At 38.0% G+C, this 26,078-nt stretch overlaps 1 protein-coding gene across 3 annotated transcripts in view; it reads left to right on the top strand.

Annotated features, from left to right (window-relative positions):
• ARHGAP32 (Rho GTPase activating protein 32) overlaps positions 1 to 26,078 on the top strand; it is a 271,983-nt gene that overhangs the window by 177,248 nt on the left and 68,657 nt on the right. For all 3 annotated transcript variants that reach the window (XM_032640154.1, XM_032640155.1, XM_032640156.1), the window contains 4 exons: positions 1,789 to 1,881; positions 2,869 to 2,991; positions 4,533 to 4,610; positions 15,181 to 15,262. In XM_032640154.1, the coding sequence (XP_032496045.1) occupies positions 1,789 to 1,881; positions 2,869 to 2,991; positions 4,533 to 4,610; positions 15,181 to 15,262 (376 nt within the window). The remainder of the gene's footprint in view (positions 1 to 1,788; positions 1,882 to 2,868; positions 2,992 to 4,532; positions 4,611 to 15,180; positions 15,263 to 26,078) is intronic.

Genomic DNA, 26,078 nt, shown 5'->3' on the forward strand with positions numbered 1-26,078 from the left:
TAAAAGCAAAAATATGGAAAAGTGTTGACCTCACTAATAATCAAAGAAATGTGTATTCAAATGATGCTGTTTACTCAGTTTATGATGGCAGGCTGTGTCCATGCACTTATTTCCACTCCTGCCAAAAATTTCCAGTAAAAATATAAGAGATTTTTTTTTAATTTAAGAGGAAAGAGATTCTTTTATAACATCAGAAAATAAAAAGAACCATCAGGGCATCAAAAATTGTGAGGAATCTTTGAAAGTAGATGGGATAAGATTTATGGGGGCAAGAAAATACAGCATAAGAAACTTGTACAGGAGGACTGCAGAGGGACAGATAAACTAGAAATCTTCAGTGTGAAAACCGAATAAACAAAGTAACAGAAGAGCAAACCAGAGGGCTTTCAGAAGCATGATTACCACCCTCAGAGAGAAAGTGAGGAAGTCACATTCATGGAATGAGAACAGAGTTTTAAAAAATAAAATAATCAGAGACCTTAGAAATGAACATGTGGTTTTTAAAATTAATTTTAATAATAACAAACAGCTGGACTTCATGCAAAATGGACATAGATGAAGAGAGAATTAGTGAGCAGGAAGAGCAAACTTTGTAAGAACACAGCCCCAAAAGGGACAAAAAGTTGTGAGAGAATTGTTGGGAATCACAGAGAATAGACCCAGAAGTTCCTACAAGTTCCTGTTCCTCTTGTAGGAGTTATAGGAGGAGAGAGTGGGTGGCAGTAACTAAAAATATAATAAATTCCCCTAAATTAAAAAAGGGCCCGTTTTCAGATTAAATGGGCCCATTAAGTGCTAAATATAATAAGTGAAAAGACACACATCTAGAAACATTGTGGTAAAATTTCAAAATGCCAAAACAGAGAGGAAACCCAAATGGCTTCCAGAGAGCAAAAACAAGGTTTTTCTCAAAGGAACAAGAAACGTATTGGTGTTAGACTCCTTGGCAGCCACAGTGGATGCTTGAAAACAGTGGAAGTCCTGAAGGGAAGCCATTTCAAATCTATAGTTAATTCCCAGGCGATTATGTAGTGAGGGCAAAGTGGAGACTTCAGTCATGCAAGAACTGACACCGCAACAAGGTCTCAGGAATGTCCTAAAACCACAGATTCTTTCGTACTATAGAAAGCCTGGACGTCTCTCTGCCTCCTTTTCCCTGTCTGCCTTGTCTGTTGTGTATTTCTTTCTCAGACTGTCTCACAACATGACCACTCCCAACAGGGGCCAGGTTCTCATTTCTTTTTAAGAGAGCAGCCAGACGGAGCTGAAATTTTGTGTCATGGTTCCTAATTCCTGCAGCAACTCCTGTTAGGTCAGCTAATGTTGGGACCCATTCCTGGACCCATTAGTTGACTTCGTGGTGTAGGATCACGTATGAACTGTCCTGCCATGGCTGGGTGTGTGAAGACTGCAGCAGGCCTTGAAGAAAGCATTTCAGAGTAGCAGGGGGAAGCCAGCTGGAAAAGCAAGTATGTCTCTGCTATCGTTTTACATTTTCAATACAAAAATAGAAAGAGAAGGCAACCAAATTAGAAGCTGTACAGTAGTATAAGCCCTGATGGTGAGGGGCTAAAGTGAAAGTTCTGCACCAGACAGGAAGTTATGTAATTGCCTGTAGTGTCAGTTCATGGAACTGTTAAGCCTCTATGAAGAACCTCCGTAACTACAAAAATGCATAAAAATCTGCAGATTTTTTTCTCCCAGAAACAACCAACTTAACACCAGTTTCTTTGACAGAGAGTGTAGTATCTTTATTCTGTTACCACTGAATCTTCTCTTTTTCTTTAGTCAGTCACTCAGATGCTTATGGCTTACCTGTCCCGCCTTTCAGCTATTGCTGGCAACAAGATCAATTGTGGACCTGCCCTTACTTGGATGGAGGTATTAATCCAGTTCATCTTTTATTAAAGTTAATTTTTAAATTATCTACTTAAGAAATTTAATATTAATTTTCATAGCTGTTGAGTTTCACGAATTGAATAAATGGTACTTATTCTCTTCTGGAAGATAGATATGTGATACATTAAATATTCTTCATCTCAAATCTTTTCTTTGATAATACAGGAAGCTAATTTTAATATTATTTTATGACTCACAATGACACCTGTTATTTTTGTATTTAATATATTAATGTATATACATTTAGCAAGGTGTATGTGTATATACATGTATATCATGTATATATATAATTGGCTTAGTAACTGAAAATAGTTTTTAGTCATTGATGAACAAGACAATTAACCTTTTAAAGAGTCTGATTTAAGAATGTCTTGAGGAGCGGTTGGGCCCGTGAGCCATGGCCGCTGGGCCTGCACGTCCAGAGCCTGTGCTCCACAACGGGAGAGGCCACAACAGTGAGAGGCCCGCATACCAAAAAAAAAAAAAAAAAAAAAAAAAAAGAATGTCTTGAGTGATAGATTAGGTTTTTCTCCTTAATTTGCATATGTAGAGTTACATTATTCTCTCCTCTCAGTGGAAACTGGGAAGGCAATGAAAAGTAGAAAGAATATAGACCTTAGAGCCAGGCCAACTTGCCCTGAGATCTTGGTTCTTCATTATTGGCTGTGTGATCTGGGACAAATTATTTAATCTCTCGTAATTTATATAGCCTCTTTTAGCTTTAGCATCTTCATCTTTAAGTGTTGATAATAATGATAAGTATCTTTTAGAGTTATAAAGGTTAAAAGTATGTATGTTATATGTACAATACAATGACTGGCATATAGTAAGTACTCGGTAAGTGGTGGGTTTGTTTTAATATTCTTTGGGTTATGGTTTTTCTAAGTCAAGTTGAATTATATAGATACACAAAGAAACTTCCAAGTCCCATGTCTTTAACCATCTCATAGTACATTTTCTTTGTTACAGATTGATAATAAGGGAAATCACCTTCTAGTTCATGAAGAATCGTCCATTAACACTCCTGCTGTTGGTGCTGCCCATGTTATCAAGAGGTACACTGCTCGGGCCCCGGATGAATTGACCTTAGAGGTAAATGACTAAAGATGCTATGTGTTAGCTCAGTCCCTGCTATCTTTCTAGCCTCAGTTTTAACTGTTGCAATCATTTCCTTAATGAAAAGCACCAGGTTTTTCTGTGCATCATTGTCTTTCAGCCTGGCATGCCATCTATTTTTATTTTAATGACTGTACTCATTCTTGAAAATTCAGCTTAAATGTGTCCCATTTCTTCTAGGAAGTCTCCTTGATTTCCTTCCCTCTACTCCATGGAAATACATACCCCCCAGAACCTGCACTGAACGTCATTCTGAGCTGTTCTCAAGGCTTATCTCTGATATGTCACTTACTACATTCAATCATAATTGTTCTCCTGTTTGTCTCTGTGAGCTTCTTGAAAGCCAAATCCTCTTCTGTCTTTGTGTTTTTAGCACCTAAAGCAATACCTAGTGATACTTTCTTCTCATTGTTCATAGATTGAGGTAAAGACCAGATGAAAAGTGAAATGAACATATCTTGCTATCAGATGCAAAAGGAGGGGAATTAAGTTTCTTCCTTTAATATTGGCTGATGAGAGGCCAAGGAAAATGCTGGCAGTTACTCAGTTTAAGAGGAAAAAGAGTGTAAATTTTTACTGTGTAGAATTCAAACTGTTCTCAAACTAAATTTTTAGCTCTATACACAAAGGAATCCTTGGTCTTGAGAGATACCATGTCTGTTAGCAAGTATGGTTTTGTGAAGAGGACTTTCATGACTGGAAAAACTAGTTGTGAATATACAAAAAAATTCTTAAAGCAATATTGTATACATTAGCAACGTTGGTCTGAAGTGCTTAACTGGTTTATCATCAGTTATTTTGATTGAAGAATACAACTTCCTTTAAATATATTATTAAAAACTATTATTGCTATTTTCATACTTACAATTTTGTAGAAGTTTGTACAAACTCATGAGTTTGTCTTTTAAAGGGAAGAAAGCTATTTAGTGGGAATGTTATATTGAACCATCTATTAAAAGAAATGTAGTTGTCATTCAGTTTTACATGTACTAAGAATAACCCAGTAACTGTAGACATCTTAGAGCTTTCCTGTATGATGAAATAAGATATGTCAAATGTTCAGCACAGTGCCTGGCACATGGTAAGCGCTCACTAAATGTATTAGTAGAAGCCGCCGTTGTGCTAAATATGAGTATTTAAAATAGCCTTTTAGATTCACTAAAGCGAATCTGATCACCTTTAGTAACAGCAGTTAACAGAGTATTTTAACAGAAGTGATGATGGTAGATGCCTGATGTTCAGACATCTTATGCTGTCAGTCAGGCGTCCTGAAGTTACTACAGGTGTTAGTTGGACCACAGTCTTTGTGCTGCTTAACTTTCTGTAAACCTCTCCTTAACAAATGGTTAAGATTATTAAATTCCTTACAGAAAGAAGTGTTAATGTTTTACCAGAAATAATGAGCCAGAAAATAAGATAGTACTTTACCCTTTTGTTACAGTTAAGATTTAAATTCTAGACAGACAATTGCTTTAAAAATTGATTTAAAACGTTTCACTTAAAATTTTTTCTCCTAGGTGGGAGACATTGTTTCTGTTATTGACATGCCCCCAAAAGTGTTAAGCACGTGGTGGAGAGGCAAGCATGGATTTCAGGTAGGCGACAAAGAATTTGGTGCGGAAAATTCAAAGGTCATCTTTTCTTTCATACGTGCTGGCAGTGGACTTTGTCATCAGAAATTTTGTCTGCAGTGATAAAAAAAATGTAGATGATATTAGACTTGGGTTTCCTTTTCTGGTTACTATTGTGGTTGTTTTGATCTCCTTCTTCTTTGCTGTATGGTGGTATAGCCAAAGTGTGAGCAGAATCACATGCCTGGTGACCACTTTTAGATCATCGGGACTGTGACTCTGCCTTGCTTTTCACAGTGGCTTAAAATCATGAATCACGTATGTTCTCTCTCTAGAATTGTCAGTTTGATCAATGTTTTTCATGCACTGCAACTGTTAATGTAAACAATGCATGAATTGCAGGACAACAGCAGAAGCTAAAACTCTTTCTTTTTCCTTATATGCCTAACTAATTTGAGACCTGATAAAGGCATATTTTAGATTGACTAGCACTAATTTCCATAGGATGGTAAAGTTTCCTTTTATCTTTTAAAACTATCACTAGAAGAGCATCTAAAAATGCCTTTAAAAAAGGCATTCATTTAAAAAAGGAACTGAATACTTTAAGGGAAGAACCCACACAATTCAGTCCTCCTCTCTCCCATCTCCAAGTACAGTCACACTCTGAGATGCTGGGGTTAAAGGCTTCAGCATAAGAATTTGGGGAGATATTATTTAGATAGTCCCGGATGGCTAGGTGGGTGGGGCCACTCTTAGGGCTGGCTTGAAGGCCTTTCCTGGACTCTCTCTCACAGACTTGATAAAGAGTAGGGCCCTGATTGAGCCAGGCTGGCTTGAAGGCCTTTCCTGGACTCTCTCACAGACTTGATAAAGAGTAGGGCCCTGCTTGAGCCAGGCTGGCTCCTAGGCCAAGGGCAGGCAGAGTGTAGGGGTGTTGGCCATGACTGCAGAGAGCTTGAGGGCCTTGGGAGGAAGGAGCCCTGGGAATGACTGCTTCATGGGTGCCTCTCCCCACCCTACTGTCCTCAGGCAGCATCTGAGAAGGGGCCCAGTGGTACTCACAGGCTGGTACAGGGCCTTCGTTTCATTCATGGCAGAAGGCCCTCTGGGCACTGACGCCATGCCCCGAGGCAGGACGAGGAGGACAGGCAGTACTGGTCCCCTCTTCAGGGCTTCTCAGATGAGTGGGAGGTTCTGGGCCCAGCAGGACTCCCTAAGAGATCTAGGAGGGATTTCTGGAGGTGGTGACTTTGAAATGCAGCGTCCTGTGCATGTCTTCAGAGGAGAGGATGTCCAGATGACCTGGGTAGACTGGCTAGACGTGAAGCAGCCATGTGACCAGTTAGCCAGCTTGACCCGTCCTGGTCACACAGATGGACTGTATAAACTGCGCTTTGTCAGTGAGCCATGAAGGAGGAAGCACAGAGGCAGGAAACCTGTCTTCCTGATACAGTAGCAGGAGACGAGGGGCTGGGCTTGGCCTTGGGGTAGCTTGGACAGTGTGGTCTTCCGGGAACTAAGGCCATTTAGAGCTGACCACTCTCGGGAGAGAGGGTGAAGGGGAGCAAAGATGTGGGCTGTTGTGTCCCAGGATGGAGGCCAGCTCTGAGCTGTGGCGCTCTGGCCGCTGAAGGGACGCGCTCTGGAAATGCGGTGTCGGTGTGCAGGCAGCTCTGCTCAACCTAATGTGTTTATAGCGTGTTACGTGGACTTCCCTTTCCTTTTTTGTCAGTCTCGTGTGTCGTTTTCTCCAGCCAGCTGTCGGGGCATGACAGAGTACACGTGGCATGCGGAAGCCTTTCCCTCAGAGCCCTGTGAACTGATGCTGTGCAGTTGCTGGCTTGTGACTTTGGTTTTTTTTTTTTTTTTTACTATTTAAAAAATAATTAATAGGGCTTCCCTGGTGGCGCAGTGGTTGAGAGTCCACCTGCCGATGCAGGGGACGTGGGTTCGTGTCCCGGTCCAGGAAGATCCCACATGCCGCGGAGCGGCTGGGCCCGTAAGCCATGGCCGCTGAGCCTGCGCGTCCGGAGCCTGTGCTCCGCAAGGGGAGAGGCCACAGCAGTGAGAGGCCCGCGTACCGCAAAAAAAAAAAAAATTTAATAGATGTTATCATTTAGTACAAGTTTACAGAATAGTTGACCAGATAATATGCAGAATTTCATATACTCCCTGCCCCACACATGTATACAGTTTCTCCTATTAACATCTTGCTTTACAATTCATTGAATAGAATTGGCAAAATGCTGAACTTTATTACCCACAAGCTGATTAGCAGTTTACATACAGCACAGTGTAAGCACTCTTTCTAGAAAAGTAGTCTGAGGAACGCTGGGGCCAGAATCACAAGGATAAGAATAAAGTGTGTCAGTATCACGTCCTCCTCCATGATGATGGAAACAGTTTTGGGGTTTGCTCTTTGTTACCTTTAATGAACCAATATTCATACATCATTATTAACTATAATCCATATTTTCATTAAGGTTCACTCTTTGTGATGTATGTAGTTCTGTGGGTTTTAACAGATGCATAATGACATGTATCCACCATTACAGCTTCATACAGAGTATTTTCACTGTCCTAAAAATGTGTGCTCACCTACCCATCCTTCTCTTCTCTCCTCCTAACCTCTGACAAGCACTGACTGTTTATTGTCTCCATAGTTTTGCCTTTTCCAGAACATCGTATAATTGGAATCATATGGTATGTAGCCTTTTCAGACTGGCTTCTTTCACTTAGCAACATGCGTTTTAGGTTCCCCCATGTCTTTCACGGTTTGATAGTTCCTTTTCCCACCGTCGGGTGCTCACTGTTGTGGATGCGCCAGAAGTTATTCTCCCATTCACTTCTTACAGTGCATCTTGGTTGCTTCTAGCTTGGAGCATTTATGAATAATGTTGCTGTAAACATCCATGTGCAGGCTTTTGTGCAGATGTGTTTTCCCCTCCTTTGGGTAAATACCGCAGAGTGCACTTGCTGCATTGTACGGTAAGATCCTGTCTAGCTTTGTGAGAAACCACCAATCTGTGTTTTAAAGTAGTTGTTACCATTTTGCCTTCCCACCAGCAACAGCGGTGATGCTGCTCTGCATTCTCATCCCCATCCGATAGTTCTCAGTTGTTGTTGTTTTAACCATTCTAATAGGTGTGTGATGGTATTTATTGCATTGTTCTCTTAATCTGCAAATAAAAGCAGTCCAAGGAGTAGCATTTACCAATATAGTTAAGGGCGCTGTTCTGCCATCTTCACTTTTCTGTTACCAGTAACTCCTTCTGCCCTCCCTTCGCCACTGATTCTCAAACTTTACTTGATATGCTTATGACACGTTACATGGGGAACATGTTAAAACATAAAATCCTATGACCGAAGCCCTGAAATGCTGTTTCACTGGTTGTGGGACAGGATTAAGACTGCATTTTTATCCATGTGATTCCGGCCCAGGTGTTCCTCAGACCACTCTTCTGGAAGCAGTGCTTACTCTGAGCTGTAGGTAGACTCTACCAATCAGCTGGTGGTTGATAAAGATCAGCATTCTGCCCATCTGTGTATTGTTTTAACCTCGACCATAATTTTGCTGTGGGAACAGAAGGATTAGTTCATCCATGTGTTTAAATTATACTGTGACTATGTTTCTTTTCTTAAACTTCTGGGAGTAGGAAGTGTGAAATTATATTAACTATAGTAATTTGAAATTCCGAAATCTGTTTTTTACTTGTCTTCTAAAGAGTATATTGAATCTTTTACCTCTGTTTTCTGAGGTGTTTCATCATATAATCTATACTTCAGCAAAAAAAAAAAAAAAAAAAGCTCTTTGCTTTTTCTTTCTTGTTAAAAATAAATGTCATTAGCTTTTGTACTTATCTGGGGACTGTGGTTGGAAATGTGAGGTGAGGTGTCTGGAAAGTCTTTTTTTCTTATGTAAAAGCCATAACACAAATGTAAAATGTTAAAATCTTTGAGCATTATTTGTTAGTGCCATGTTTGGCAAAATTTTATCTGGGAGCCACTGGCATCAGAATGACCCCAAAACATGTTGAAACCAGATATTACTAATCAGAATCTCTGGGGATGGGGAGACGAATCTGAATTTTATCAAGTTCCTCAGGTGATGAATAAGCACAAAATGTGAGAACCACTGACCCAGCCTCCCATTGTTTATCCTGTGCACAGATAAAGGAAGAAATTAAACACAGTTTAGTGAGTGTTCTCCTTTCCCCCCAGAAAATCTTCTAAAACATATTTGGGATACAGTCAATCTAAGAGATAAAATACCATTTAGAGAGTGACAGAACTCTGTACAGCTCATGTTCTCTTGGTTCTCCTCAAGATGGTCAAGGATCGGCTATTTTATTTTTCAAAGTTGCCCCAGAAGGTTGTGTGAGGGTTTCTGTGTACAATGACAGAGAAGCAAATCTTGGGCAGTAAACATTTCCTTACCTCAGGAGTTTAATGTGGTTCCAGGTAGCTTATTTTCAGAAACGTATTCTTTATCCCAAAGGGAAGATATTTGGAAACCTTGTCCCTTGTAGTAAGTAGTTTAATAGAGGAAGACAGTTTACCCACTTATTTCTATGAAGACCATCATTTTATGTACGGAATTCAAAGCTACACCTTTTCATTACTCAAAATTAAGTAGAGCAAAATATTTCCTCTCCAGTTAAGTAATGGGAAATCACATACTGTAATTTTTCATCTGTAATGTTATAGAATTTCAAGGGAAGAGGGAGTATGTGGTACTCCAATATAAGGAATTGTAACAATTGCTGCTTTTACGTGTGCTTTCTAAGTGCTTTCCATTAACCTTTAATTCTCACAGTCTGTGAAGAAGGTACTATTATTACCTCTCTTTTACTGACGAGGAAACTAAAGCAAAAGGGGGCTAAACTGCAAGCCCATTGTTATTTCGCTGTTTAGTGTCAGAGCTTAGGTAGAAATTTAGGCATTCTGGGCAAAGAACAGATCATAGTAGTAATTTAATGAACTTCTAGTGGCTTCTGCTTGTCTACATGTGTGAATCATAGATTTCTATATTAGAAAAGATGGTAGTGGATCATCTGGTCCTAAACTGTCATTTTAAAATTATAGAAATCCTGAGACAAAGGAATTTAGATAGATTGTTCTGATTTACAAAGACAGTACGTCAGTGATATAGCCAGAACACAAGCTTGGTGAGTTCCAATTTTGTATTTCCCTCCCTTGGATCACAAAAATCTGTAAATTTTCTTAAATTATTTTCTGTGTTACTTACTGCAGTTTTTTATTTTTCTTATTGGTGCCATTAGCAGCTGCCACTGATGTTTAGAGAGAAATTAGTTCCTAGATAGCTCCTTTTGTTAATTTGTAACATCAGAATATGTCCTAGCAAATGATGCTTAAACATTCAGTTTCATGGAAATTATTGACAAAATGGCTTAGAGTAGTAGTTCTTAACCTCATCAAACCCTGTACCCCCTTGTTATGATAAATAATTTCTAAAATCTTTCCTTATGATCCTGAAATGAAATTTACAAATGATATACCAACCTACAAACACAATTTCAAAAAAGTCAGTATAATGTGTCACATATAATATAAAGGAGAAATAAAAGGAAAGTAATTGTGTATTTAAAATACACAGTGTATATTTAAAATATATATACTTGGGACAACTGCATGGACGTCTTGTTATTTCATATCTAGTCCACAGACCAGTAGCATTTAACATCAGTCAGAAAATATAATAAAACCTATTTGTAATAGCATCAAAACTATGAACTACTTAGGGATATATCGGAAAAAAGATACAAAAGATCTGTGTACTGGAAGCTACAAAGCCTTTCTGAGAGAAATTAGAGAATATTTTAGAAAAGAGATTATATACCCTGTGTGTGGGTTGGAAGTCTTTATATTGTTAAGATGCCATCTCTTCTCAAATTGACCCCAATCAAAATCTCAGTAGATTTTTTGTAGAAATTGATAAGCAGATTAAACAATTCATATGGAAATGCAAAGGACCTAGGAAAGAACAGCCAAAACAAATTTGAAAAAGAAGAACAAAGTTGGAGAACTAACACTAATTGATTTGAAGACTCAACTGTAAAACTGCAGTACCAAGAGAGTGTGGCATTAGGGGAAAGATAGACAAGTAAGTCAACAGGACAGAATAGATTCCAGAAGTAGACCCACACATACATGGACTGCTTATTTTCGACAGAGGTTCAATGTCAGTTCAGTGAAGAAAACATGGCCTGTTTTACAAATGATGCTGGAACAGTTGGATATCCTTATGCCTCCAGAAATCCTCTGATTTATTTCTTGCACCATATGCAAAAGTTAACTCAAAATGGATCACATACCCAACATGTAAAGCGTAAACTACAAAGCTTCTAGAAGAAAGCATAGGAGAAACTTTTGTGACTTTGGCTTAGGCAAAGTTTCTTAGATGTAATATCAAAAGAACAATTCATAAAATAATAAATTGAATTTCATCAAAATTTAACACTTCTGCTCTTTGAAAGACATTACTTATAACAATAAAAAGACACACCACAGACTGGGAAAAAATATTTGTGATGATTATATCTGATGAAGGACTTGTATCCACAACATATAAAGAACTCTCAAAATTCAACAAGAAAACAGAACTCAATTTAAAAAGTAGCAAAAGTGGGAATAGACACTTAACCAAAAAGATATATGACAAACAGACACATAAAGAGATGCTCAACACCAGTAGTCATTAGAGAAATGCAAATTAAAATGACAGTGAAGTCTTGCTACATACTTATTAGAATGGCGAGGATGTGGAGGAATTAGAACGCTGACACAGTTGGGGGGAATGTAAGATGTTACAACCAATTTGGAAAACAGTTTGTCAGTTTCTTAAACATACACTGATGACATGATCCAGCCATTCGACTCCCAGGTGTTTATCCAAGAGAAAAGAAGGCTTACGTTCATACAAAAACTCACACATGACTGTTCATAGCAGCCTTACATATAATGGCCTCAAGCTGGAAACAACCCAGGTATCTCATGAACAAGAGATTAATGCATAAACAAATGGTGGTATTTATACAGTAGAATATTACTCAGGAATAGAAGGAAAGAATTATTGATAAATACAGCAACATGAATGATCCTCAAAATAATTATGCTGAATGAAAGAAAACAGACGACAAAGAATACATTCTGCATGACTCTATTCATATAAAATTGTAGGAATTGCAAAGTAATGTTTAGTGATAGAAACTAGGTTAGTGGTTGCCTGGTGGGCAAGGGTAGGGGCTGGTAGGGAGAGGGAGAGATTACAAAGAGATACACGGAAACTTTGGGGGTTGATACATATATTCATAAATTTAAGTGTGGTTACAGTTTCATGGGTGCCAGAACTTATCAAAATGTACACTTTAAATGTGCACAGTTTGTCAGTAAAAGTGGGAAAGAACTGCAGAAGCATCTGATTTAACTTTTCATGTATCTAATGCTATTGATAATTCCTGTGTTTTCTACCTCTGTGTCTCTTACATTCATACACTTTTCTTTCTTCCTCATGCCAAATTGACTTGGGGAAAAACGACTAAATTGAAGGTTCTCTTTCTCTCCTTTAAGCCCATCCCTAACCTGTTCCTGCCTTATCTTTTTCTTCTGTTACTATATTTTTATTACCTGCTCCTCTACCCTCATGGGCCCTAGATGCTCGTCTTTTCTTTCCCTCCCATCTTCCTAGAGTAGAAACTCATTTTGAGTCCTGCAAAATATACTGAATTTCCCTCACCTTTTTTAGCCATTTACATTAGAGCTTTAGAAAATGCCACTGCAGCAGAAAGAATAATGCGATGAATATAATTATAATAATATAACTTAATGTGAATAAAACAGGATGATGTAGTTCATAGATCATATTGTTAGAGTTCCAGTCACTTTTAACATTGGACATTTTGAGTTTATTAGAATTATTTATATTTGGTGAAATACTAGCTTAAGTATACATCAGAAAAGTATAAATGTTCATTAACTATATTTTTAGGGTTAGTTATATTATGTGTATATTTTCAATAGAACACAGTTTCATTTTTTATGATGGAAATTTTATAATAGGAAAACAGAATCTATTTGCTTTTCACAAGTATACAGAATTAACTCCTTTAAATAAAACAGTTACCTTAACTGTAAACAGTTACAGTTAAGAGTGATTTTGGCTTCAAGAAACAAAAGTGAACAGAAAAGGTAGCATTGCTGCAGTTGAGTCAGCAGCTTAACGATGCTAGGCAGAATTCTCTAAGATTCTCTTGGCCTTTCTTTAAGGTCAAATGATGGCTACTGCAGATCCACTCCCAATACCTACGTACACAGCATAAAGAAGAGACAGAATAGTAGCAGTAAAGCTTTTTACAGGTGCCGTGGCTACACCTGAATGCAAGGAATCTGGGAAACTGAATATTTAGTTCAGCTAATATTTAGTAATATTGCACTTTATAATAAAGGGAGACAGGTGAGCAGGGATTGGAATTAGGCGTCAGATGAACCTATCACGGACCTACCTCTACATAGTACACAGTAGCATTTCCCCCATATACCTAGACCTGATGCATTGAGACATTCAAAAGGTGAAAGTGTAACTAGTATGTATGATACAGTTCCCCAAAGAAGATCATTAAGCTTTGTTCAGTCTTTGTGAAGAAGTGATGGAAAATTAGTTTTGTTTGCTGACAGATGCTTGAGTTTAGAAACCAGGCTAGGTGCTTTCACACACATTATTGAGGTAGCTAATGTTGTCCCATTTTTACAAATTAAGAAACAGACAGATGTTAAGCAGTTTGCTGCAGATCACAGAGCCTAGTAAATGGGGGTCTTTTCTCTATAGCAGATTGCAGAAAATGTTTACAAATTGAAGTGAATTAGAATTTTATGGAAAGGATGATATTTGACAGTGAGGAAACTTAAGTATACTCAAGCAAAAGGTGGTAGGTATTGTGTGTCATATCCATACAGTGGAGGGGCTGGAACCCTCTAGATCTTCCAGTGGCCAGCATACTGAGATAATAAAGAATAAACAGCGTTTCTCAAGTGCTTGCTATATGCACTTTGCTTATACTGATCCATTTAATTCTCATAACAACTCTTATGAATTAGGTACAGTATTATTATGTTTAGAGGAAGAAACCGAAACACAGAGGCTAAGTTATAAACCCGACCAGTAAGTGGCAGACCTGGAGTAGAACCCAGGCCCTCTTAATCCTGGGGCTACACTTAACCATAAGTGATTATCTTATAACTGATTTGCATAAGAGAGAATGAGAATAATTTTTCAAGTTGATTCTTGTTCTAACCAATCTTGGAAGAATTTCTACTTGTTATTAGTTAAATAGGAAGTTGAGTAAAGTATGATATAGAATTTCACCAGTAAAAGCAAATACTTAGAGCATCATTTTGGAAAGCAAAGCATATAGGAACTCTAAGACCCAAGTTTCAAATCTTTCAAACAAAACTGAAAATTTGTTAATAAGCCCTTTCAGCTCTTGATAACTAGTTACATCTTCATAATTTTAAGAACTAACATAGAATATCGATCAAGAAATTGAAGTAAGAATGCAGCAAGTGAGCACGTGAAAATAATCCCACACAGATGGAAATTACACAGCTCAGAACTTCACGATGAATCATACTTTTGGAAGACCATTCCTTTCTCCCCCAGAGTCTTGACAACAGAGGGATGTACAAAGTGATGTAGTTTTCTTGTTTCAGCTTTAACATCTGCTGCTTGGCAGCCCAATTATATTCCCATCTAAGAAAACATCTATAAATATTGGTAAAAATTCCCTTTTTACTTTTGTTTCCTGGCTCTTTGTTTCTGTATTCATTCTGTTGGCTATGTAGTATCTCTGGGTGATCTGGAGCTCAGTATTTTACTAATACAGCTCCTTGGGAATCTACCTAACACCATGAGCAATCCTGCTACCATGTCAAATTGGTGTGAAGCCAGAGTTTGTTACCGCTGCCGAGATTGGTTGTTTTCTTCTCTTGCTTTCCCACTTATGCACGCACTACTGGGCTCTTTAACAACAGTGGATACCAGGATTTTAAGTGAGCGATTGTTTCACCAATTTATTTTAGTCTTGTCATTTTTCATGGAACCTGTGAGAGAAAGAAGAGAAAATTTGCAAAAAAATTTGAGTGAGGTTTAGTGTTGATTTTTTTAAAATCATATAGAGAAATCAGTAAATATGAAAGTTGACAGTAGAGGTGTTAACACAGCTAGATTGAAATTTCAGCAAAGTAAATTATTAACAGGTATAAATTATACCTCTTGCACGCACAGCTTGGTATCAGACTAAATATTTTAATTGGTGTAAAAGAAGCTTGGGAAATTAAAAGGTAAAACTAGGAAAGCAGACATAGATATTAAGACAAATAAAACACGTAACTCGATATACTCATAGCAACAGATTGTTTTATTGTTTGTATAATTGGCATCATCAGTGATTTAGAGTCTTGGAATAACAGAATCATTGGGAGGGGCTGTGGAGCACATTACTGGAATTGAATTGGCAGTGTTCATACACTGGTCTGTTCTCTGGTTTAAAATCCTCTCTTTGCTGCTTTTCTTCTTTAGGTGGGACTCTTCCCTGGACACTGTGTTGAGTTAATTAATCAGAAAGTTCCCCAGTCAGTGACCAACTCAGTGCCAAAACCCGGTGAGTACACTTTTTCATGAATGTGACTATTTATCAGCTGCTTAAAGATTCAGATTTTCTCTTGCAGTCAAGCACATAGCTTGTCTAACTATTCTTTGCATTTATTGTCATAATATGCACTCTTAATTTTATGTGGTTTTGATTTTTAATAGATTCTTTTTTCTCTATTGACCATTTCACAGAGGTTTACATGCATTCAAAATTTTAGACAATTTTAAGAACTGTTGGCTCCATTAAGCTTTGTCATTATTTGTTTTTACAATTATATAGTAGGAATGTAGCTTATTAATGAATAAAACGATAAAAAGAAAATACCAGGTTTAAAGAACTGACACGGAGATAGTATGATTAGCTGAAAATTAATAAATGAAGGGAATGTATATTTTATCAGTGCCTGTGAACATCAAAACGATTTTAAACAGCATTTGTTATCATTTATATAGTATATTTACAGTGCTGTATAAGTATGTGGAGTACTTTACAGATATGTAGAGCAATGTGTTACAGGGGGTAAAAATTTTAAACTGGAAATTTTTGTTTTTATTGGGGTGATTTAATCTGGACAAATTTTACAGAATACCTCATCTGGAACCTTTTAATGTGATGTAAATTTTTGGAAAGAAAATAAAAACAAAGACTAAAAGATTTTAGAAGGAGGAGGGAGTAATCAAGTGTATTTCTCCTGATTGTATTACATTCCCTCTGCCCTTCTCTACCCTCACCGTGGGATTCTCAGTCTCTTTTCAAGGCATTTTTATCCTCTGTTAAATCCCCCTTCTTTGGGTAAACTTGTTAAACATAAAAGCACTTTCTCAGTGAGTACTTATTCGTTAGTGGTTGTGATGGCTGTAGTTTTCTTTCCTTGTTTAAATATGGCATCATTAACTTAAAAAAAAAAATCCTATGCCCATTAGCAGACACTGCCCCATCCTCTCCTTTCCCCCCAGCCCTAAGCAACTACTAACCTACTTTCTGTCTCTGGATTTCTCAAATCTAGACATTTCACATAAATGGAATCATACAACATATAGTCTTTTTGTGACTGGCTTATTTCACTTAGCATAATGTTTTCAAGATTCATCCATGTATCAGTGCTTCATTCTTTCTTATGGCTAAATAATAGTCCATTGTATGGATATACAAGATTTCTTTTATCCATTCACTTTGGGTTTCCATTTTGGCTATTACGAATAATGTAATACTTAGTGTACAAGTTTTTGTATAGATGTATGTTTTCATCTCTTGAGTATATATCTAGGAGTAGAATTGCTGGGCCATATGGTAACTCTGTGTTCAACCTTTTGAGGAACTGCCAAACTGTTTTACAAAGTAGATGCACTGTTTTACAATTCCACCAGCAGTGTATGAGAATTCCAATTGTTCCATATCCTTGTTACTTTTTTTTTTTTTTTTTTTTTTGGTTATTGCTGTCTTAGTGGGTATGAAGTGATATATCTTTGTGATTTTGATTTGCATTTCCCTGATGGCTAATAATGTTGAACATCTTTTTATGCGCTTATTCCCCATTTGTATATCTTTGGAGAAATGTTCAGATCCTTTGTATATTTTTTAATTGGGTTGTCTTTTCATTAATTGAGTTGTAAGTGTTCTTTATACATACCAGATCCAAGTCCTATATCAGATAATATGACTTGCAGATATTTTGTCCCATTCTGGTTTGTCTTTCGTTTTCTTGATGATGTCTGTTGAAGTGGAAATGTTCTCAATTTTGATGAAGTTCAATTTATTTTTTTCTTTTGTCACTTACGCTTTTGATGTCTTATCTAAGAAGATGTTGCTTAACCCAAAGTCAAATTTACTCCTATGTTTTCTTCTAAGTTTATAGTTTTAGATCTTATATTTTAGTCTGTGATCCATTTTGAGTTAATCTTTGTGTGTGGTGTGAGGTCCAACTCCATTGGGTATCCAGTTGTCCGAGCACGATTTGTTGAAAAGATTATTCCTTCCCCATTGAATTGACTTGACTCCCTTGTAGAGAATCAGTTGACCTTAGACATACGAGTTTATTTCTGGATTTTCAGTTCTCTTCCATTGATCTCTATGTCTGTTCTTATGCCAGTACCACCCTGTCTTGATTACCATTGCTTAGTAGTAAATTTTTCAATTGGGAGGTCCTCCTACTTTATTCTTTTTCAGGATTGATTTGGTTTTTCTGGGTACCTTGCAGTTCTATATGAATTTTAGAATCATCTTGTCAGTTTCTACAGAGAAGAGAGCTGGGATTCTGATAGGGATTTATTGAATCTGTTTATCAATTTGGGAAGTATTACCTTCTTGCCAGTATTCATTAAGTCTTCCAGTCCTTGAACGTGGATATTTTTCCATTTGATTATTAGACCTTTCATTTCATTCAATATTTTGTAGTTTTTTTTAGAGTATAAGTTTTACACATCTGTTGTTAAATTTATTTTATTCTTTCTGATGTTATTGTAAATGGAATTGTTCTCTTAATTTCATTTTCTTATTATTCACTGCAAGTGCACAGAAATACAATTAATTTTTGTGTATTAATCTTGTATCCTGAAACTTTGCTGAAATTTTATTAGTTCTAATAGGTTTTTTAGTAGATTTCTTGGGATAGGCTAAATATAAGATCATGTCATCTGTGAATAGAGATATGTTTACTTCTTCCTTTCCAGTCTGGATGTTTTTTATTTCCAGTTGCCCTGGATATGTTACATTGTTGAATAGAAGTTCTGAGTACAGGCATCCTTGTCTTACTTCTGATTTTAGGAGAAAGCATCTGGTTGTTCACCGTTAAGTAACTTTTTAACTGTGGGGTTTTCATAGATGCCCTTCATAAGGTTGACGAAGCACCCTTCAATTCTTAGTTTGTTGAATGATTTTATCACAAAAGGGTGTTGGATTTTGTCAGATACTTTTTATCCATCTATTGAGATGATCATGGGTTTTTGTGGTCACTATTTTAAAGTTATTAAAATTCAACATCAAAAATTTATTGTTATTTCTTGTGCATTATTTTTATGTATTTCTGCTGTGTAAGCTTAACTTTTATTAATTATAAAGTCTTATCTTTGATAATTTCACCTCAGAGATATACTGTTTTTAAATATTAGCTTAATATTGATATTACATTGTATCAATCAAATATTATACTTTCTCATGTTCTGAATATGAAAGTGATTTTCTAATAGTGATAACGTCCAAAACTTTTAAAACTTGAGAAAGTTAATCAGTTATTGACAGTTCTAGAAAATAGGTTTCTGTTAATAGACCTGTATGGCATTGTTAATTCTAAATTAGTAATGATACATAATGACAGCACACCTTCAAAAGCTAGTATTTTATCTTTTGTGAGCAGCATTGCAGGGTTGGCATAGGAAAATGTGCATTCTTAATACATTTTGAAAAGGATGATGTGAATTCTATCAGCCTCAGGCTTGTTTCACACTTTAAAACTGTCTTTGCCTGCAGTACAAATAACTTTAATGTTCTCTTTATTTTTAACATTGCCATCTGTCATGTTAGATGCCAGATCTGAAAGATGCAGATAGTTTAAGACTGCAACTTAAAGCTCCCTATATTATTGCACAACAAGGGCAATGGGGAAAACCTTCCCTTTGGAGCTCTTCTTAGTGTTCTCCATATGTCCAATTATTTGTGTACGTAAAAATAAAATGAATGAGTCACTGTGTCCTGACCAAGATAGCATGTATCCATGGTGCCTTAAGGAAAAGAACGTGTGTGGGGCGGAGGGGGCGGAGAAAAGAAGAGGAAAGAAAAGAGGAAGAAAGGTAGACGCTTGTCCCAAAGAAATTGGCATTTAGTTCAGTCCCCACAGGTTCTGGTTGAATGGCAGGTGAGGCTGAGGTGGGAGGAAGAGGAAGGAAGCAGGTGAGGATTTCTGTGTGTTTATCCTGTGCAGCATTTACCCAGCAGTTATTTACTGGTGTCTGTCTTCACGTTTTTAGTGTTCTCGGCTGTTATCTCCTCGGATATTTGTTTTGCGCCCTTCTGTCTCTCTCCTCCTCCACATGTCAGTTACGTCTTTGATGTTGGCTCATTGGTCCTCTCTCCAGCTTGGGAGCTTTCTGTTGACCTCTTCCCTCTGTGCAGGCTTCTCTGAAGCCCATCTAATGAATTCTTCAGTTCTCATATCAGGTGTTTTGTTTCTAGGATCAACATTTGGTCTTTTTTATAATTTCCATGGTGGAGTCCCCACCTTCCCACCGTATCCACCTTTTCTTCCAGAAAGAAAGAAAGAGGGGGTTTGGGGGAGGGAGGGAGAGGGCGGAAGGTGGAGGGAGGGTGAAGAGAGAAGAAAAGCAAAGCTTACTTTTGAAGCATGAGCTTCTAAAAATGAAGGACTAGGGAATGTAGACAAACCCTCCCTCTGAAAACAGAAAATTTGGACAGAAATGTAAAAATATAAGATCTCTTTGAAGGACTGGAGAGTTAACAAGGTAGTAAACAATTACTGAGCTAAGATTAAGCAGAAGAAGGACATCCAGATACGTGACCCCAGTGTATGGGGACATTAGCCCCCTAGGGTATCAGCCGATGGAGTAGAGAATGTCGCAGCACTCACGGAACAACAAATGGAGTTCAGAGCCCAACAGGGCAGAGTTGCTGATAATGCCCCAAGCTTTGAGTTAGGATTTTTCTAGAAATTGACAACTGATTCTAAATCGATTCTAAAATTTGTATAGAAATGCAGAGCCCAAAACACACAAGACAGTTTTGAAGAACAAAAAAGTGGGAAAATTAATACAATAGATATCAAGACTTACTGTTAAAGCTTCACTCATTAAGGTACTGAGATTAATGCAAGGATAGACAGATAGAACAGTGGAAAAGAATAGAGTCCAGGAACAAACCTGTGTCCATATAGATGCTTGATTCATACACTGCAGAGCATTATGAAAAAGACAGCCGTTTCAGTAAAAGTTGCTAGGTCATGGAGAATTATAGATCTGTATCTGAAAGGTAAAACAACAAGACTTAGAAGAGAATACTGTAGAATATCTTCATGACCTAGGGTTAGACATAAAGCAGTTATAATAATAACTGAGAAGCTTAATCATTAAACTTAATTAAAGTTCAGAATGTCATTGTAATATGCTATTAAGATAGTGAAAAAGGCAGATCACACGGTGAGAAAGATATTTGCAGTATCTATATCTGACAAAGGTCACGTAACCAGTGTGTAAAGAATCAGTAAGAAAAGGACAGATAAACTGATTTTTTTAATTGAGTGAAAACTTGATCAGGTATTTCACAACAAATCCCAAAATGCGGAATGAGCGCATGACACGATGTTGCACATCATTAGTCTTTAGGGAAATGCAAGTAAAAACTTAATTAACTCACAAAACACATCCACCAGAATGCTGAAAATTTAAGAGTAGCGATACCAAAAGTTGGCAAGGATGTAAACCTGTGGGGACTCTCATACACTGCCAGGGAAGCGTAATGCAGGACAAGCACTGTTTGGCACTACCTACTAAGTTTGTCATGTGTATACCTTGTGACCCCGCAGTTCCGTTCTTAGGTATGTGTATAGAATGTTCATAGCAACCTTATTCCTAATTGTCAAAAAACTAAAGAACTCAAAAGTATATCCGTAGTGGAATGGATAAATAAAGGCATGTTCATTCAGTGGATTCTTCTACACCAATGAAAATGAAATGAGTTATGTCTGTGTGGAGCAACATGGATGAGTCTCACAAAAATAAATACGGAGTGGGAGAAGCCGGATTTATGCACACATTTACACTGGGTAATGCCATGTATATAAAGAGAGAGTTCAAAATCATACAGTTCAAGACTGTTCTGTGGTGATAAAGTTTGGACAGTGGTTTCATTTGGAGAGGAGAGTGAGTAGATGGGTAGGAGAGAGGGTTCTGAAGTGCTGGTAATGTTCTGTTGATCCAGATGGTGACTATACAGAAATGTAATGATGTGGAGCATCTTTTCATGTGCTTATTGGAGAAGTGTCTATTCAAGTCCTTTGTCATTTTTGAATTGGTCACTTTGCATTTTTTACCTCCTATCCAGGTAAATATTCCTTACAATATCGCTTTAATACACAAATGTTTGAAATTACTTTTTCAAAATAGATTTTATATTTCCATACTGTGAAATACTCTGCAACCCTCAAAAGGAATGAGGTAGAAGCCTATGTGCTAACCCAGGGGATTTTTTCTGTGATGTCTTGTTAAATGAAAAAGCAAATCACGCAGCAGTATAATCCCATTGTAAACTCATAGAAGAGGATTAGGAAGGATACATACCTGACTGGAAAGCGGAATGAGATTGTAGCTATAACAAGAGACATTTCATTGTTTTCCTCTGCTCCTGTATTGTTTAACTCCTTTACAATGATCATATATTACTTTACATAGATTATAATCTACCCTTCACTCCACCCTGTCCAAATAGGTAATTTCTTAGAGTCTTAATGCAACCGCCTCATAAAATAGATATTTTGTGATAACAGATTTAATGCAGATGTTTTATTTAATGTATATACCTATGTGAAAAGCAGCTCAAAGAGGTGAGAGCACAGGCCTCAGCCTTGAATTTTCATCCCTGTGCCATGTGTTACTATCCATATGCATGTCATTTGGCTTCTCTGATTTTAAATCTCCTCATCTAAGAAGTGAGGCAAGATTCTTTTAAGGATTAGAGATAAGGCATTTAAAGCCCCTGGATACTTAATAAAGATCAGCTGTTATTTTTTGTCGACTTATGTTTATTTACTATGTTATATCATTTAAATTCAGGAGTGTCTGAAACTAGGTCTATTTAGTTTATGTAGGTGCTTATTTAATATATTATTTGTTGGTATAAATCTATATGCAAATATTTCACAGTATACCACGGAAACAAATGAATTGCAGTAGTTTTCATGGAACCACGGTGAGGAAAGGAGCTTCTCTGGATGGCCACTTGAGTAGAGTTTGCATCACAGATTTTTGTCTGAATTTTTTTGTTAGCAGACATAGAAGTAGCTGAGGCTTTCATTTTGGGGGAAGACTTAGTAATCAGATGTAATGCTGATGAAATCCTTATAAGTAGTTTATAAGGTAACACAGCCTGAATTTGTGGCATAATTTTGAAATGAAAAAGTCCTTGTGTTATCCTTTTAGGAAACTGGTCCTCTAGTATCTTGTGTTTTGTTGTTTTATTTGCAGTTTTGCTTAATTATAGTTTTTTTTCTTTTGTTTTCATTTGTTTTCTTCTGGATTATTTCCATTTTCTTTCTTTGAGTGTCCAGCACTTTGCTCTTCTGTAACCATGTTTCCTGACATCACTTTAGTATGAGGTGACCACTCTATAGCAAGTAAAAAGGTTCAGGTTTTTACTTACCTGAAATGGAATGTTGTACTAAATATTCTTCCCATTGAACACATTACTTTATTACTCTGGAGGCAAATACCTTAAGAATCAGATATGAAAATCAGTACCCTAGGAGGCATTGATATAAGATTTAAAAGAGTTCCAAAATGCTAGAATGCCCGGGTGGTTTTCTCTCGGAATACATGGTAAGGGATACATCAAGATAATACTTTCTCACCCTGCATCAGGGAAAAACAGAAAATTCATAACATCACATATTTGTAGTTGCCTTAGAGTTTTTGAATACTGTATTTTTGTTATTTAAATGGGAATTTGAATCTCGATACAGCCCTGCAGTGTACTAAGAATGCGGAATGTATTTCTGTCCCCCACACACCGCTTTTTTTTTTTTTTGAATTTTATTTATTTTTTTATACAGCAGGTTCTTATTAGTTTTTTAACTAGTGGAGCAACTGAGACTCAGAAAGCTCCACGCTGTGCCTGAGCTTTCAGAGCTGAACTTGCAGAAGTCTTCTGACCTCTCCTAGTAACCACTGTCCACACCTAGGTAGCCCTGGCTGTGCACCAGATGGATTACACTCATTTGCGATTGTTTAACTCAAAACCCAGAATTTTCCCACCATGGAACATTGAATAGAGGTAAAATTTATTGTTTTCTCTCTAAAAACGAATATTTTGGTTTTTTATTACAACAAGAGTAAATAAAAATGTATTTCTGTATATGAACAGAAGAGATATTAGGGCAAAAGATGTGTTGAATGGAAGATGAAAAGAAGTGCTTATAGGAACCTACTTAATTTGCTTATTTTGTTTCAGCCATCATTCTTTCTAAGACTTCTTTAATTAATTAAAATACATCTTTCCATAGTTCCTCATTACATATAAAACATACCTCCGGACTACTTTACTGTGTCGTTTCCGGCCATCTTCCTTTTCCGTTCTCCCGTTCTGCTCTCTCTCCCTGTGCTCACTGGGCTCTGTTTCTGTGTCCTCAGCACATACCACGTGGTGTCATAGCTTTCCCTCTGCTCCTACTGCACCGACTGTTCCTACAGTCTGAAATGCCCTCCTCCCCGTTTTGCCCAGTTAAAATTTTCCTTGTATTTAGACTCAGGCCATAATCTTCTTGTCCATGAAAGTTTCCCTGACCATCTCTCCCCGGCCCATCTCTCCCGGGCCTGTCTTTCCCGGGCCCGTCTCTCCCGGGCCCGTCTCTCCCTAGGCCTGTCTCTCTCTGGCCCGTCTCTCCCTGGCCCGTCTCTCCCTGACCTGTCTCTCCCTGGCCCGTCACTCCCTGGCCCGTCTCTCCCTGGCCCGTCTCTCCCTGGCCCGTCTCTCCCTGCCCTGTCTCTATCTAGGCCCATCTCTCCCTAGGCCCATCTCTCCCTAGGTCCATCTCTCCCTGGCCCGTCTCTCCCTGGCCCGTCTCTCCCTGGCCCGTCTCTCCCTGACCTGTCTCTCCCTGGCCCATCTCTCCCTGGCCCGTCTCTCCCTGACCTGTCTCTCCCTGGTCTGTCTCTCCCTGGCCCGTCTCTCCCTGACCCGTCTCCCCCTGGCCTGTCTCTCCCTGGCCCGCCTCTCCCTAGGCCCGTGTCCTGTTTGTCCTCAAGTCAGATCTAACAGCACCTGTTCCACTTGCTCACGAAATTGCGGTCTCCTCACAGTTGACAAGTGTGTCTCATTCATCCTTGTCTCCCCCACAGGATACGTGCACAGTGGATGCACAATTAATGCCTGTAGAATTACTTTATCTTAATATTTACTACTAAAATAAAATTTTAGAATACAGCTTTTAATTTGTAATCCCTGACTTCAGAAAACCTCAGTGATTTCCCTTTGTGCCAGAATTATATACAAAATCTTTAGCCTAGAATTTAAGATGCTCCATAAATACTGAGAACTCATTTATCTTTGTAACCTGTTTTTTCCTTTTCTCCTCTCTGCTCAGCATCAGAACATGTTTCCTTATTCTCCACTCATTTATACTTTGGGTCTGCCCCTTTCCCTGCCTGTGACCTTTCTTCTGCCTGAGATGACTTGCTCTGTTCTTCACGAAGGCTCCTTAAGCTGCTGCTTCACGAACTTGATTGTGCATTCAGTCTGCCTGAGAGAGAGAGAGTTAGAAACTGTAGACCATCATTCGTTAGGGTGGGGCCTGACATTCTGTATGTCTAAGAAACTCCCAGGTAATTCCATAATACTGGTCCTAAGACTGTTTTGAATAACGAGGGACTACATTTCAGCCTACAGTAGCTATTCTTTGTGTCACTCACTTGGAAATAGTGTAGGGCAATGAGTTATTTTGAATTTGATACTTCACTTTTTGTGTGTCTTTCTTCTTCACTTAGATTGTTTTGCTCGTGGATAGATATTCTATTTTATATTAATTTGTATCCTTTATACATAGTGTTTGTTTTAAACCGGTTGATTAATAATTATAAACAAGAATAATGTCCACTGTAGTTATCAAACATGTTTCCTAAACTCCCATTTATGTTTTAGCCAGCGCTAGGGGTGGGCTCCATCTAATCCTTGCCATAAATAAAGCAACTTTTCTGTTTCTGATCATTTCTAGTATTTGTTCATTCACTGATCAGACAATTATTGAGTGCATACCAAGTACTAGGGCTAAAATAGTGAACACAACAGACAAAAATAGTGTTATTTTGTTGTTGGTATTTAAGTGGGATGAGAGGGAGAGAAAGAGGCAAACAAACACATTACATATATACTAAGGTAGGTAAGTGCTCTGGAGAAAAATTAAGCCTAGAAGGGGGGTTGGTACAGGGGTTAGGAAGTACTGGATGTGGTTCATGTGGGGTAGGAGGGTACCCCTCCTACCTCAAAGGAGGGTAGAGTGGTTGGGGACAGGTTCATTAGAAGGTAGCTTTTGAGCAGAGACTCGAAGGAGATGAGGAGCAGAGATACACACGTTACCTGGGGGAAGAGCTTCCCAGAGAGGGAACTGAAAGTGTAAGGACACTGAGCGAGTGTGTTTCAGGGCTTGTTAAAGGATCAGTGGGAAGGCCAGTTTGACTGGAGCAGTGAGTGAGTCAAGACATAGGATGAGGTCTGGAAGTGAAAGGGCATCAGATTCTCCTTGGGGCTCGGGTGACACTGTGTGGATTTTGGCTTTCATTTAAAATTAGATGGGAAGACGTTAGAAGGTTTTGAGCAGAGCTTTGTGACCTGCCTCACCTTACGTAAAGGATCACCTTGCTTGCTGTGTTCAGGACAGGAGATGACATGGGTGTACGCTGTGGAGATGAGCCCACCAAGAGATGTTGGTGGCTTAGACCATGAGGGTAGCTGTGGAAGGAGTGAGATGTGATCTAATTCTGGATATGTTTTTGGCCATGAAACTGGCAGAATTTACAGACGTACTGTCAAGGGTTTGAATAATTCGGGTAATTTTTATGACAGAATGATTGGAAGGTAGCCTTTGCCTTTCCAGTGAGTTGTCTTGTTGCCC

Source organism: Phocoena sinus, chromosome 8, assembly GCF_008692025.1.
Source record: "Phocoena sinus isolate mPhoSin1 chromosome 8, mPhoSin1.pri, whole genome shotgun sequence".
NCBI lineage: Eukaryota > Metazoa > Chordata > Mammalia > Artiodactyla > Phocoenidae > Phocoena > Phocoena sinus.